We start from the raw sequence: 14,776 nt of genomic DNA, 5'->3' as shown, positions 1-14,776 counted from the left end.
TTTTGTACATTCATGAGCTAGAATGGTGATTTTCATCTTTGAATGGTTTGAGGTGAAAAAAGAGACATCTGTGGCTGGTGTAAACTTGATGAAATCTGTTTATTAGTAAAACTCGCACAACACCTGCCAGAGGGGAAGTCTAAATCATCTACTCCCCTGTAGCTCTTTGAAGGAAAACTTGCTGGCCCCTCAGCTTTTGAGGAGGAGATAATCTCCATGGCAATGATGGGGCATGGCCGACTAACAGCCATTTTATGGGGGATGCTGGAGAGGACTCCATTGAGCACCGTTCTTTAACGACTGCCAGTGTCCATCACTAGGGGCGTGTTCCTGCGCAGGCAGTGGGTGGGGGTGTGGTCCTGCACTAGGGAGGGCGTGTCCTAACACCAAGAGGCGTGGTCTGTAACGGGGTGTGTCCCTGAGAGGTGGTGTGGGCCTGTGCCGGGGGCGTGACCCCGCGGGGGCAGCGCTCGGGGCGTGACCCCGCATCTGCGGTGTTTGGGGCGTGGTCTGTGCCGGGAGCGTGTCTCCGCGCTGGCAGCGCTCGGGGCGTGGTCTGTGCCGGGGGCGTGTCCCCGCAACTGCTTGTTTGGGGCGTGGCCCCGCGCTGGCAGCGCTCGGGGCGTGGCCTTGCTGCCCGCCCCCTCCCCCGGGCGGGCCCAGAGCGGAGCACCCTGGGAGGGCGGCCCCGAGGCGGAGCCGACGCCCTATGCCGGGACGTTGTAAGTGCCTGAGCCCGCGGAACGATTAGGGGCGTTTTCGGCTCTTGTCGCCGCGCTTCTAGAGAAACCGATTGGACGGGACCGCGTGAGGCCGCGGTGGGCAGGGCCTGCCGGGCGGTGGCGCTCTGAAGCCCTACACCAAAGGGCGGCCCTCAGAGAACCGGGCCGAACGGCCGCCGCGGTGCCCAGGTCGCTGAGCGCCCCCGGGGCCCCCGCAGCGCGCCCATGCCCGCCTGCCAGCTGCCGGTGGGCACGTGCCCGGACATGTGCCCGGCCGCCGAGCGCGCCCGGCGCGAGGAGGAGCGCCGTCTGCACCGCCTGGAGGTGGCCCCGGGCGGAGGCGGGGACCGACCCCGCGCCGACCCGCAGCGCACGGTGAAGGAGTACAGCCGGCCGGCCGCCGGCAAGCCCCCGCCCTCGCCGAGCCAGCTGCGGCCGCCCTCCGTGCTGCTGGCCACCGTGCGCTACCTGGCCGGCGAGGTGGCCGAGAGCGAGGAGGCGTCGCCCGCTGAGGTGGCCGGCTTCGTGGCTGACCGCCTGCGCGCCGTGCGCCTGGACCTGGCGCAGCAGGGCGCGGGCGACGCCGAGGAGGCGGTGGTGCTGGAGGCCGCGCTGGCCACGCTGCTGGCCGTGGTGGCGCGGCTCGGGCCGGACGCGGCTTGCGGGCCGCTGGACCCGGTGCTGCTGCAGCTGCAGGTGCAGGAGGCCTTCGGCTCGCTGCGGCGCTGCTACGCGCGGGGCGCGGTGCCGCCCGCCCGCCAGGCCACCTTCCAGGGCCTCTTTCTGCTCTACAACCTAGGTGAGTCGGGGGTCCCTGTGGCAGAGAAGCCCTTGTTCAGAGCCGCAGGGCCCGGCCCCCACCTCCCAGGGCGGGCCAGGCGGGACGGTTGGTCTTCATCTCCTAATCTTTTTTTTTTAACCTAATCTTTTCTTAACCTGCGTTCCCAGGTGGTGTTGCCAAACCTCCTGTGGGTAGGGCAGCCTGATCCTTTCTATTTCGTTGTCATAGATTAAATGGGTTTCCCTAGCGACAGAGAGGCTGTAGGGACAGGAACCGAGGTCCCTGGCTGTGGAAGGGAAACAATGGCCTTTCCAGGCCGGGCTAGGGGGAAACCTGGTGTGTCCACTAGGACCAGAGCAGGCAAAGCAGTTCCCAAGAGCCTCCCACTTCCTCCTAGCGGAAAGCGGCGGACCAGTCCTGGGGAGGAGGCAGGGGTTGGTGGGCTTGACCCACGCATGCTCATCCTGGTTTGCCCCCCTTTGCAGGCTCCGTGGAAGCCCTGTGGGAGATTCTGCAGCTGCCCGCTGACGTGCGCGCCGGCCCCGGTCTCCGTCTGGCCTTGGCAGTGGATGCCGCCTTCCGCGAGGGCAACACCGCTCGCCTGTTCCGCTTACTCCGGACGCTACCTTACCTGCAAAGCTGCGCGGTGCAAGGCCATGTGGGCCGCGCCCGCCGTGAAGCCCTGGCACGACTGGCTCGGGCCCTGAGTACCCCTAAGGGGCAGGCCTTGCCTCTGGGCTGCCTGGTGCACCTTCTGGCCCTGGATGGAACCCACGAAGCGCGGGAATTGTGCCAAGCCCACGGGCTGCCCTTGGACGGAGAGGACAGGGTTGTGTTCCTGAGGGCGTGTTATGCTGAACGAGGGCCACCCCCCGCTGGCACCTGCCATGTGTTGGTGGCCAGCAAGCTGCAAGGACGCTCGATAGAGGAGGTAGTCATGGCAGAGGAGGAGGTGGGCAGCACCAGATGCCCAGGCTGAGTAAGGAGTGGGCTCTCCTGGATCCCCTGGCCGGACATCAGACTTCTGTTCTCATGATTCTCAATAAAGGAAACTTTATTTTGCGGTGCCCAGGAGCTAGGCTTGTTGTATTTGGAGGAGGTAAGGAGAAGATGCGACCCACCCAGTGCATGGCAGCAGGCAGCAGGCCGGGCTGTTTCCCTGCTGGTCTGAGAGTGGCGTTAGCACCCAAGACTGGCATTAAGCATCCCAGCCCCCCTCCTCTTGGTGGATTTTGCCATCCTCACCACCCCCAGTCCCTGCTTCCTGATGGCAGTCCCCTACCAATCAGGAGCTTGGATGGGCAAGATTGTCCTGTGTAGCTTGTCTCCTCCCTAGCTGTCTGCCCCTGGTGGGGTCCCAGAAGCTGAGGGTCCCATGATGGGCTCGGGGAGAGCAGGGCCACCCCGCAGCAGGATGAGGGGCATAGGGTTAGCAGGTCAGGAGCACTCAGGAGAGGCAGGGCTGAGCTCAGAGGCCAGGCCTCAGGGTGGTAGCCGCACCCTCCAGGGCCACCACGACGATGCTGAGCTGCCGCTGCACCTCGGCCCAGGCCTCGGAGCCCGGCTCAGTGCCATTGGCTCTGGCGAAGGCGTTGGCCAGGCCTGGGAATGTGGCTGTGGAGCCCGAGCGGGGTGCCCAGAGCACATGGCTGATGGGAAAAACAGGTCAGGGTGAGGCCAGCTGGGTCCAGACAAGAGGACCCTCTACCCTCGCCTACAGTGGCCCCCGGGAAGCTCTCCCAGCTACCATCTCTATGGGCTGGGGTCGCCAGGGAGATTGGGTTTCACTGTCAGCTGTGACCTTGCCACCCCTCCCACAGCCCACTTCCCCCAGCTGTCTCCTGGGGGCTCAGAACCAACAGGATTGACATCACACGCCCCCAGCCAGTGGCCGTGGCTCGGTCCTGACAGGTGCACACCCCAGACCTTGAGCAGGCTCACCTGTAGTAGCGCTCCTCTGGGAAAGCTCGCGGGTTCAGGAAGGCACGTTCCAGCAGCATGAGCTGGTCGTTGAGCATGCGCACCTGCAGGGGGCTGGGGGAGGCAGGGCATGCTGGTCACTCTGCGGCCAGTTGCAGCCTGGTAGGCCCCAGCCCAGTGTCCATGCTCACCTGGGGCTGCCCTGCCGCGTGGTCTGAATGTGCTGGTCCAGGGCTGCAGCTGCCGCCTCAAACTTCTCCACTGCAGTCCTCAGAGGCCCTGTGGGGGGACAGCCAGCAGCTGAGGGGTGCCGGGGCGCAAGGCGGAGTTCCCTGAGTGACCAGTTCTGGGGGTGTCTGTACCTAGGGCGATGCCGTGTTGCTCCAGCTGGGCTCCCAGGGCACTCTGGGCCTCCTGCAGGTAGCTGCGCAAGGTGTCGCTGTAGTCACTGACATTGAGGGGCAGGAAAAGGCTGTCGCTGAGCCGGAGGATCACGTCGGCCACTGTCTGTGCCACGGCCCGGTGGCTGCCAAAGCCTGTGAGTAGGCAACAAGGCTCGAGCTCAGGTGCTGGCCCTCCACGCCTCCCATCTCGGGACATCCCAGTGACCCCTCCTCACCAGGGTCCAGAAACTTCTCCACGTAGTCAAAGGTGTCGAAGGCTGTGTGGTAGGTGGGGTAGATCCTGGCTGAGGTCTTGGTCTGGGGAAGGAGGTGGGGTACCACACCAAACCAGACAGCAGAAGGGGTTGGACTAGGCCTGGTATTCATTCCACCCCCATGAGGTGGGGGTACAGATCCCAGCTCCCCCCACCGCCAGAGCTGCACAGCCAGGAGGTAAAGGGGCCTGGTGGGTCAGTGAGCAGGGCTGCACAGCCAGGAGATGAGGGGGTCCGGTGGGCAGCGAGCAGGGCTGCACAGCCAGGAGATGAGGGGGCCCGGTGGGACAGCGAGCAGGGCTGCACAGCCAGGAGATGAGGGGGCCTGGTGGGACAGCGAGCAGGGCTGCACAGCCAGGAGATGAGGGGGCCCGGTGGGCAGCGAGCAGGGCTGCACGGCCAGGAGGTAAGGGGGCATGGCGGACAGCGAGCAGGGCGTGCAGACTCAGGGCCCTCACGCTGGGACTAGCAGCGATCCCTGTCTTCTGTGTAGTCAATTCTGACACAGACTTTCTCTTTTTTTACTTCAAATCTGTGACCTGATGGGCTGGCACTGTGGTGTAGCAAGTTAACCCTGCGGTGCCAGCATCCGCATGGGAGACCCAGAAGAAGCTCCTGGCTCCTGGCTTCAACCTGGCCCAGCCTAGCTCCGGACATTGTGGTCATTTGGGGGATGAATCAACAGAGGGAAGATATTTTTGTCTCTTCCTTCTCTGTAACTGCCTTTTAAATTAAATATATATATATAAAATGTTTTTTTAAAAGATTTATTTTATTTCTATTGGAAAGGCAGATATACAGAGGAGGAAAGACAGAGAGGAAGATCCTCTGTCCGATGGTTCACTCCCCAACTGACCGCAATGACTAGAGCTGAGCCAATCCGAAGCCAGGAGCCAGGAGCTCTTCCAGGTCTCCCACACAGGTACAGGGTCCCAAAGCTTTGGGCCGTCCTTGACTGCTTTCCCAGGCCACAAGCAGGGAGCTGGATGGGAAGCAGGGCTGCCAGGATTAGAACCGGCACCCATATGGGATCCTGGCACGTGCAAGGCGAGGACTTTAACCACTACACTATCGCACCAAAATCCCATATATATAATGTTTAAAGGGTAAATTTACACTTAAAATCATCTGCCAGCTGAATACTTCTTGCAGTCAGTATCACCCACAGCTGATGGGCAGCTGTCTCCCCATCCAGAATAGGCACTGGGCATGATGGGGTAGCTTGCAGGCCGTTCCCTCTTACAGTGACTAAAACACCAGAGGCTTTGAGAGGTGGAGGGGCATGGCTGAGGCAGTGGTTGAGAGGAGCGGCGGCGGGAAGAGGCGGCGGAGGGCGCCTGCTCACCGGGTCGTAGGTGTAAGCGATGTCCATGCAGGAGATTCCCAGGAAATGCACAAAGGGTGCGTAGTCGCTGCCGGCCCCCAGTGTGCCCAGCCTGGGGGAAGGAAGGGGGTGAGTCTGGCTGGAAGCCGCTCTGGGCAGCCCTGCCCCCCTGGGTCCCCCGTTCCATCCCTGGGCTCACCTGGGGACCACACCATACACTGGGCTGCTGCGGTTCAAGTGCCGGACCCAGTTGTCATAGACGCTGAGGTCCCTGAGGCCTGGGGCTTGGACCTGGCCCAGAGGGGAAGCTGGTCTCGCTGCAGGTCCCACAGGGCGGGTCCTTCCCGAGTGGACCCACAGCCCACCAGGCTGACCCCAGCCTGGCTCCCGCCCACCCCTGACACTCCCACCTCTTTGGTTGCAGAAAAGACCACACTCTGGATAGGGGGTGTGCCTTGCACCCTCAGGGTGGCGTTGGCTGTGGGAGGAGCAGAGTAATGTTGGGGAGCCCTCCAGGCGGCCACCTCTGCACCCTGCCCCGCTCCCACCTCCAGTCCTCACCAAACACAGAGATGTCCACGTTGATGTAGGCAACTGTGCGCTCCTGCAGGCTGCTGAAGAACTCCTGGGAGTGGGGGAATGGGGCAGGGGAGGGAGCCAGAGCCACACTGGCCGGCGCAGCCCTGCATCCTGCCCCTAGCCCGCTCTCACCATCCTCTCTCCCCTGGGTGGCCCACTCACCTCCGTGAATTCCGTGGAGCCAATGAGCCCAAACTCCTCCGATCCCCAGCTCCCGAACACAATGGATCGGCGGGGTCGCCAGGTGCCTGGGGAAGGGGCAAAAGAGGGTGGGCTACACCTGTCTGTCCTACTCCCACTCAATCCACAACGCTAACCAACACCAGACTCTGTTCCCCCAGGATGCCCTGCCTCCCTGTTCCTCTGGGGGTGCTCTGGGGAGACTTCAGGACCCTCCCCCTGAGCCCCTTAGCCCCCTTGGACCAGCCCATCCTCACAACTGCCAGGTCATGGAGGAGGAGACAGCTGGCAGCAGCAGGGCCAAGTTCAAAACCAGGTTTCTGGTGCCAGCATCCTGGGGTTTCCCTGGACTGACCACCCTTGTGCCCCTGACAGCGGCCTACGCTTAAAACCAGCTGGCTTCCACCTGCAGCTCTGTGCCACACACACCCCTGCTCCCAGAGGCCTTGGGCCTCACTTGCCCCTTCCACCCCCTCCCAGCACCTCTGGCAGGTGGCAGGCTGGGCAGGCTGGCCACCAGGGGCTCCCAGTTCCACCCCCACCTGTGTGTAACAGCCAGCCTTCCATCATGCTCTGTGTTAAAGGGGGCATATGAAATTATAACACATTTGCAATGACAAATCCCCACACTTTTTCCTACCCTCTCCCTGCCTCGAAATGCCTGACCTGAATCAAATCAGCTTTTTCAGTTGGAAAACACTGAACAAAACAACAGTGCTGAGACCAGTAAGACCCTCATCGTGTGATCCTGAATTGGATCTTGCACCAAAAAAGCTTTCTGCTATAAAGGTCATATGGGGGAGGGGGAGGGAGAAGAGGGGGTCTGTTGCCATGGCACGGTAGGGCAAGCCTCCATTTGTGGCAGCGTCATCCTAAACAGGTGATAGTTTGAGTCCAGGCTACTCCACTTCTGATCCAGCCCTCTGCTTACGGCCTGGGAAAACAGCAGAATTCGGCCCAAGTCCTAGGACAACCTGCACCCACATGGGAGGCATGGAAGAAGCTCCTGGCTCCTGGCTTCAGCCTGGCCCAGCCTGTCTGCTCTAGGCATTAGGAGTGGTAACCAGTGGAGAGGAGTCCTCTCTTCTCAAATAAATGAACACAAATTAAAAAGAAAAACAGAAGCAAATACTAAACCAGCAAGACAGAAATCCTTGCACTACCCAAGCCAGAAGGCCAGCCTCTCTCCTCAGCTGCTCCCTGCTCTCCTGACCTGACCTCCTCCACAGGCCCGGGCACCCAAGTGGCCAACCTCCTGGTTCAGTTCATCTCTGCTGACCCGCAGACTGCCCCCCCCCCAGCTGTCCCTGTGTCCTCTTCTCACCCCAAGGGTCTTTCGGGGACCTCAGGGTCCACATGTGAGCAGGCACAAATGCATAGACTGGTGTCAGCAGCGTGGATGGGGGTGGAGTTTGTTCAGAACTGGATTTTGTGGGTGACTGAAGTCACTGATATCAGTTCAGGGCACACAGCTCTATCTTCAAGCTGCTCTATGGGAGAGGGGGAAGTCCTGGGAATGGATGACAGCGACGGTTCCACAACATGATGGATGGTTCCACAACACGATGGTCCCTGCCACCTACATGGGAGACCCGGATGGAGCTCCAGGCTCCTGGCTTCAGCCTGCTCCAGCCCTGGCTGCTTGAGGCATCAGCCAGTGAGTCAGCAGATGGAAGATGATTTAAAAAAATACTGAAGACTAAAGAAGGAAATCAATCCACACAGAACCGAAGCAGCTGCGTCTCCCTCCACCTGCTGTCGCCTCTGGATTATTCTCTGTCGGTGGAGCTGCCAGAGGCAGTTACTCCAACCAGAACCTTCCACCATCCTCTCCTTTCCACGCCTCAGATCCCAGGCCCACGCAGTCTCGTCCCTGCTGCTCCCCACCCTGGTCCCGGCCCCACAGTGCCACCTGCCCCGATGACAGCAAGGCCCCCTCCTTTCCTGGCTTGTTCTCTTCACGATTTCCATTCTGACGTTCTCTGGGTTCAAATCTTTCACCCAAACTCCCAGCTCCCCGGCTGCTCCGCATCCACCCCCAGCCTCTGCCTCCGCTCTCCAAGGTGCTGAAGGGCCGAGGTGCCACCTCCAGATCAGCCGTCCCCAAACCAGCCTGGTGCACCACGGACACACACACACACTTTCAGGCCTGGCCTGCTAGCGTAGTGGTTAAAGTCCTCGCCTTGCACGTGCCAGGATCCCATATGGGTGCCGGTTCTAATCCTGGCAGCCCTGCTTCCCATCCAGCTCCCTGCTTGTGGCCTGGGAAAGCAGTCAAGGATGGCCCAGAGCCTTGGGACCCTGCACCCAGAGCTTTGGGACCCTGCACCCGCGTGGGAGACCCAGAGGAGCTCCTGGTTCCTGGCTTCGGATTGGCTCAGCTCCAGTTGTTGCGGTCAGTTGGGGAGTGAACCATCGGACGAAGGATCTTCCTCTCTGTCTCTCCTTCTCTCTGTATATCCACCTTTCCAAAAAAAATAGATAAATTTTTTAAAAAGACACACTTTCCGGGTTTAGGCTCGTCTGTCCATCCCTGCCCCCTTGCAGGGCTGATGCTCATGGCAACACCAACCAGCCAGCTACATTCAGACACACAGGAGGCTGAGGAACTGTGGTGGCAGGAGGCCACCATAGCCCACTCCCTGGTGTTCTTGGGCCATGCAAGGCTGGGCCTGGTGACTCATGCACCTGCTGGTAACATGACCCTCAGGCTTCGGGGGCACAGCCAGGGATGGGAAGGCATGAGCTCAGGAAGAAGAGCGCTGGAGGGCCAGGCTTGGATCAGGGCCGGGGCCACTTCACCTTTCTTCACCAGGGTTCCCAGCACACGGGTGACCTCGAGGAGCACAGCAGTGCCGCTGCTAGGGTCCACAGCCCCGTGGACCCAGCTGTCCCGGTGGTTCCCATACAAGATGTAGCGGTCTGATGGGAGGAAAGACAGGTCAGAGAAGCTGAAAAGAGGGAGGGTGGGCCAGAGTGGGCATGGCGGTCCCAGGGGCATGGCCAGCACGGGGAGGAGGACTCACCTGGCTCTACAGCCCCACGAATGACCCCCAGGACGTTAGACGAGTTTCTCAGCTCCAGATAGTTATAAATGCTCATGTTCACCTGGCTGTGGAGGGTGAGTGAGTGACAAGCCTTGGCCTCTGGCACACAACCCACTGCAACCTGGGGGGAAGCAGGGCGCAAGCCCAGGCCTTCCAATTTGGATTCTCCTACCCATGCGTCCACTCAATAGAGCACGTAACAGGGGCTGCACCTGTGCCCAGTGCCTTACTGGGGCTCCGGGTCATCACTGAGACCCACATGGACCCAGCCCTTGTGGGTCTGATCGAGTCAGCCCATGAGGAAGCCCAGTGATAGGAGAGGTAGGGCTGGGAAGAAGAGGTATCTGGTGGTACCAGAGATCAGCATGAGCAGGTTGAGGGGGCATCGCCACGTGGAGCTGAGGCCCTGTCCTGGAGGCCGTGGCATGCTGAAGGGCGGGAAGGGCTGGGGGGAAGAGGAAGTCAGGACTGAAGGGGAGGGGCATATAGCTGTGGCACTGATGTCCCCAAACACAAAGCAAGAAAGTTTGAAAGAAGAGGGCCTAGTGCAGTAGCCTAGCAGCTAAAGTCATTGCCTTGCAGGCCCGGGATCCCATATAGGCACCAGTTCAAATCCTGGCAGCCCTGCTTCCCATCCAGCTCCTTGCTTGTGACCTGGGAAAGCAGTTGAGGTTGACTCAAGGCCTTGGGTCCTACACCCTCGTGGAAGACCCAGAAGCAGCTTCTGGTTCCTGGTTTTGGATTGGTTAAGCTCCTGCCGTTGTGGCCACTTGGGGAATGAATCAACAGACAGAAGATCTTCCTCTCTGTCTCTCCTTCTCTCTGTATATCTGGCTTTCCAATAAGAAATAAAATTAATCGTTAGAGAGAGAAAAAAGGAAAAGGCCAGGCCTGGAGGTAGGAACCTGGGCCGGAGGAGGCTGGGACAGGGAGCTCTCATATCCCAGCTCTTTCTGGTTTGTAGTCATCTGAAGACACAGGTGCAGCTGCGGGGTGGGGTTCTGCTCCATCTGCATCAGCCAGGTCATGGCCACGGGGACTTGGCCCTTGACCCTAGCATTTCCACACCCCCTGAGTCTCCGCAGTGAGAAGGGATGGGGCTGGGAGGGCTGCTGACCAGGTGAAGGTGGGGAGGGCAGCCCCACCCCCTGTGGTCCACACCCCTGCCCTATTCCCAGAAGCCCAAGGCCCCGTCCCTTTAAGCTCTATATAGAAGCATTACACTGTGACTCCAACTTCAGATGGCCTATGAAAACATCTTGGCTAGGGCAAGTGCCCCCTCCCCCAGCAACTCTGCCTCTTTGATTAAAAGGGAAAAAATAAAGTTGCCTGTTCTTTTTCTTGTTATCTATTGTCAGTTAATTTTAGACTAAAAGCTCCTGAGACTCTAGAGAAAAAAGAGCAAGAACAAGGGCAGAGGCGAGGAAGTGCAGGGAGGGTGGGGGCGGGAAGGGAAGGAGGGGAGGGAAGGAGGGGAGGGCCCCAACGCACCTGTCTGCTGGGAAGCCAGACTCAAAGCCAGGCCCAAACTTGTAGCTGCAGCCTAGAGCCCCTTGCCAGGAGTCAGGAGCTTCAGATCCGCTGAGATTGCTGAGGGAGGGAGAGGCCCCTCAGAGGAAGTGTGGGTATAGGGGTGTGCAGGAGTGCCCCCTCTTCTCCCCGGCCCAGACTCACCAGAGCAAATTTCTGGCATCCTGGAAACCAATGGGTTGTGAAGGAATCGGGGGGAACCCAGTGATATCGGCAAGGTTCAGGCGGAAGGAAGAGGGTTTGGCCGGAAGGTAAGGGGTCGCAGGGTCCCCAAAATACTCAAAATAAGAGCCTCGCTCCACCCCCGAGGGGGGCAGGCCCCAGGAGTAGGGGAAGGTCTCGTTGGGGAAGCTATGCCCATCGTTGATGTCAGCTGGATCCGTGTACACCAGCAGGCCTGTCACCCCATGCTTGGCGGCGTTGATGGCCTGCAGGAGCGAGAGGGGGCTGTGGGGAGGACAGAAGGGGTGGGCACACCCCACTTCTCCTCCTTCCTCCTTCCTCCTCCACGGTGGGAGCCAGGAGCCAGGACCTGTCCATCTTCCCACAGGCAAGATACTGTTTGCACACATTATGACATCCCTGCTTGGGACACCAAGATTGCCAGGCACTGAGCAGGTGTTCGTGGTACCTGGGCAGGTGTTGTAGGTTAGGCTACAGCTTGGAATGCCCACAGCCCATATCGGAGCGTCTGGATTCAAGACCCAGCTACTCCACTGCTAACCCACTTTTCTGCTAAAGCATCCTGGGAAGCAGTGACAAACGAAGGTTCAAGCATCTGAGTCCTGCCACCCCTGTGGGAGACCCGGATGGAGTTCCTACCCCAGGCTTTGGCGTGGCCCATCCCTGACAGCTGCGGGCAACTGGGGAGTGAACCAGCATGTGAAGATCTCTCTCTCTCCTGCCCCTTCTGCCTTTCAAGTAAAGATGAATCAGTGAACATTAAAAAGCTGTTGGAAGGTGTCAAACCCATGCCCATGAGAGGGCCTGGGTAAATGAATGGGGCATGCGATGGTGGAATACCATAGCTGCATCGAAGCACAGGGGTAGGTTTGTGTCCTCACACTGACAGAGACAGTGTCTGCCACAGCTGAGAGTGGAGACAGCCCGGGTGTTCGTGAACGGATGAACGGATAGACAGCCCATTGTAGAGAACACATGAGGGAATGCTACTCCGTCCTAAAAAAGAATCGTGTGCTGACAGAACACTGGAGACATTATGCTACGCGGAAGAAGTCAGGGGCCACTATGACAGACATGTTATCACTCCTCTGACATGAGTTCCCAGAGCAGGCAAGTTGGAGGACTCGGAAGATAGAGCAGGGGTTCCCCAGCAGCTGGGGAGAGCAGGGAGAAGGTACTGGTGGCTGCAGAGTTTGTTTCAGAGCAATGAAAAGGTAGCAGTTGTGGTTAACGCTGAGGCTGCACGGTCAGCACAGAACGCCTGGCTGAATGACCCATTTGATGTGGCATTTATTTTACCACTGCAAAAATATGACAATAAAGTTGCAGTTTGTATCCTAGTGAGCAAACCACCTGCAGGATAAACCAGTAAGAAAACAGCTCAGGCCAGAGACAGGGCCCCGAGTGGCTCAGTGCAAGTGTTTGTGCAAGCTCTTCCTCCCAGAAGCAAACCCTGGGACATTCTCCCCACCCCACCCTGGACTTGGGGACATGATGGGGTGTCTCCAGGAGGCCAGCGGCAGAGAATGCCACCCCATAGCTTTTGCTTTTGGAACCTGACATTCCATAACTTAGACACTCATGGAAAAATAAATCTAATCATGCATTTCTATGATGCTTCTTCCCCTTATTTTTCTTTTCCCCCAGGTCTTAACATGGGCACATTTGGAAAAATTGTAAAATATGCAAAACATAAAACTTAGCAAACTTGATAACTTTTTCAGAAGTGATTTTTGTTTGCTAGGCCTAAAGAGAGAGAAAGAAAGAGAGGGAAAGCGATCCATATTCTGGCTTTCCCCCAAAGGCCAGGACTTGACCGGGCAGAAGCTCAGAGCCCAGAACTCCAGCCAGGTCTTCCGGGTGAGTGGCAGGTCTCCCGTGGCTTGAACTGTCACTGCTGCCTCCCAGACTGTCCAGTGGCAAGAAGGCGGCGCCAGCAATCCCCATCTCAGGCAGCATCTGAGAGCTGGCCAAAGGCCGATCACTCCCATGCAACCTTAGTGACAGGTGAGTGGCATCAGGGACATCCATGCTGCATGTGGGGCCCAAGACTTTGTATCCCCTGAAAGCTAACTCCCTTCTCCAGCTCCTTTTATACTCTCCTCTAATGAAAAATACATAGATAAGGAAGTTCCCTAAACCGCAGCACGCAGCCTAACACCCAGGCAAGGGGCAATAAGGACGGAGCCTCCCCGGCCAGCAAAGCTCCCATCTCTTGGTTTCTTAAAGCCCAGAGAGGTGGAATTGGTGCCCAAGGTCACACAGCAGGAAGGAAGCTCCCTGTCTGGCTCCAAGTCCAGGCCCAGCACAGCACTTGGCTCCATTCCTCGGCCGTTCCCACCTCTTCCCTGCCCTGCCACTGCACTGGGGGCTGTAGCTCACCTTGGCCCCACGGCCTACGCCTCCGTACCGAGTCAGGGCAATGGTGCCTTCGAGTCGGATGCCCGCAGCCTGTAATGTCTCAAAGTCCTGCTCGGTTCCCTGGTTGGCAAAGACGAGGAGGCCCTAGACCCGCCGGGGGTTGGGGGGAGAGGGGCCTCTTAGAGCTGGCACAGCACCAGGCGGGTGGGAAGGGGGCCTGACAGGAGGTCTTGGATTTGCATTTCCACCATGTCCCATGTGGGCCGCCCCAGGGACAATGACCTGCTGTTGTCCTCTGGGCCCAGGTGCCTTCGAACAGGCCAGGGCTAGAGCAGGTGTCCTCTAATGTTTGTTGAATGACTGCATGTTAGAGGCCAGGTGGTACGGACTGCTGTATGGAGGGAAACCAACCTTGTGGGGTCAGGGCTGAACCCCCGTGGCAGCAGGGTTAGGGTGGAGAGGAGCACAAGAGGTGGGGAGGGGTGCGGCTTACCTGGGGGCTCCCAGCAGGAGCATAGGCGGCATAGGGCTGCACCACGTCAGGCCCTGACTGCTCCCCAGTCAAGTCCTCCTCCTTCGGCTGAAAGGTGTGCACAAGGCCCTGCGTGGGGCTCACTGGGGGGTAAGAGGGGACAGATTCAGGGCTGGAACAAGCAGCTGCCCCCCTCCCAGCTTCCCTGCACCCCCAAGCCGGGCTGGGGCCTCCTCACCTATGTGGATGGCATTAGGCTGCTCCGACCTGGGGAAGGACAGCAGCACCTCGTGGTCATTGGTCTCGGCCAAGTCCAGGCCCGACTCCGGGTCCCGCCAGCGCTGCAGCAGCAGTTGCACCAGGGTCTCATCCCCGTGGCCAGTGGCCATGTGTGGCTCCTGGGACAATTCCCTGCAGCGTGGGGAGGGGGGAAGGGCAGGGCCCGCATTACGGAGGTCTTTGGGGTCAGCAGGTGTGTGTGCGGGTCGGGGTGTTGGGGGGTCATGGTGCAGGCAGCCCCGCCACTCACCGCAGGTTCTCCCGGATCCTGCTGGCTTCCATCTGCCCAATGACACGCTGCAGCATCTGCAGGTCCAGATCTTGGGAATCCTCAGTGCTGGGGGCTGGGATGGCAAAGTGGCCCAAGATGATCCCAAGCCCCAGAAAGGCCACAGCGCCCACCACCAACCCCAGCCACTTGGCCCAATGCATCTTGTGCAACCTCGGCCCTTGGAGGTGGCCCTCCGCAGGACCTCCTTATAACTGGGGAGTCAGACTTAGTTAACCATTAGCCCTTGGGTGGTACTGTCCTTTGTCCCCCAGGTAGTAGAGAGAGGGACGTCGTGGGGGGAGCCATGAGCTGTTGGCAGCCACCAAGTTCTGCACCATCCACCCAGAAGTGACCTGCACGGGCATCCAGGAGAGGGGAGGGGGTCTCACTCAGTAAAGCAGAGGTTGAGCTAGGACTGCCCGTTGGCTCTGTGAATGCCACCTGACTTCCAGCACAGCCAGTCCTGCGT

General features: G+C 59.5%; 2 protein-coding genes across 2 annotated transcripts; one reads left to right on the top strand and one right to left on the bottom strand.

Moving 5' to 3' along the window:
• Positions 1-881: 881 nt before the first annotated feature.
• SAC3D1 (SAC3 domain containing 1) lies at positions 882-2,577 on the top strand. The gene is made up of 2 exons (XM_004596857.4): positions 882-1,521; positions 1,989-2,577. The coding sequence occupies exons 1-2, from the start codon at positions 948-950 to the stop codon at positions 2,480-2,482; spliced, it is 1,068 nt and encodes a 355-aa protein (XP_004596914.2). The 5' UTR covers positions 882-947; the 3' UTR covers positions 2,483-2,577.
• Positions 2,578-2,895: 318 nt separating this feature from the next.
• Positions 2,896-14,468, bottom strand: NAALADL1 (N-acetylated alpha-linked acidic dipeptidase like 1). Its single transcript, XM_004596856.2, has 18 exons — positions 14,287-14,468; positions 13,996-14,168; positions 13,779-13,900; positions 13,307-13,429; positions 10,886-11,169; positions 10,703-10,801; positions 9,191-9,276; positions 8,967-9,086; positions 6,147-6,232; positions 5,967-6,030; positions 5,816-5,883; positions 5,605-5,696; positions 5,427-5,517; positions 4,043-4,124; positions 3,786-3,959; positions 3,615-3,702; positions 3,445-3,537; positions 2,896-3,152 (listed from the first exon to the last, which is right to left on the bottom strand). The coding sequence occupies exons 1-18, from the start codon at positions 14,466-14,468 to the stop codon at positions 2,972-2,974; spliced, it is 2,208 nt and encodes a 735-aa protein (XP_004596913.2). The 3' UTR covers positions 2,896-2,971.
• Positions 14,469-14,776: the final 308 nt, after the last annotated feature.

This window comes from Ochotona princeps, chromosome 4 (genome assembly GCF_030435755.1).
Source record: "Ochotona princeps isolate mOchPri1 chromosome 4, mOchPri1.hap1, whole genome shotgun sequence".
NCBI classification, from domain to species: Eukaryota; Metazoa; Chordata; class Mammalia; order Lagomorpha; family Ochotonidae; genus Ochotona; species Ochotona princeps.
This window is presented reverse-complemented; position numbering and strand designations above follow the sequence as displayed.

Excerpts from the sequence above, each read along its gene's own strand:
- NAALADL1 (XM_004596856.2), bottom strand. The coding sequence starts at position 14,468 with ATGCATTGGGCCAAGTGGCTGGGGTTGGTGGTGGGCGCTGTGGCCTTT. Across the intron at positions 5,518-5,604 it reads GTGTATGGTGTGGTCCCCAG|GCTGGGCACACTGGGGGCCG; the intron begins GTGAGCCCAGGG and ends TCCTTCCCCCAG. Across the intron at positions 4,125-5,426 it reads TCGCTTACACCTACGACCCG|ACCAAGACCTCAGCCAGGAT; the intron begins GTGAGCAGGCGC and ends CTCCTTCCCCAG.
- SAC3D1 (XM_004596857.4), top strand. The coding sequence starts at position 948 with ATGCCCGCCTGCCAGCTGCCGGTGGGCACGTGCCCGGACATGTGCCCG. Across the intron at positions 1,522-1,988 it reads CTTTCTGCTCTACAACCTAG|GCTCCGTGGAAGCCCTGTGG; the intron begins GTGAGTCGGGGG and ends CCCCCTTTGCAG.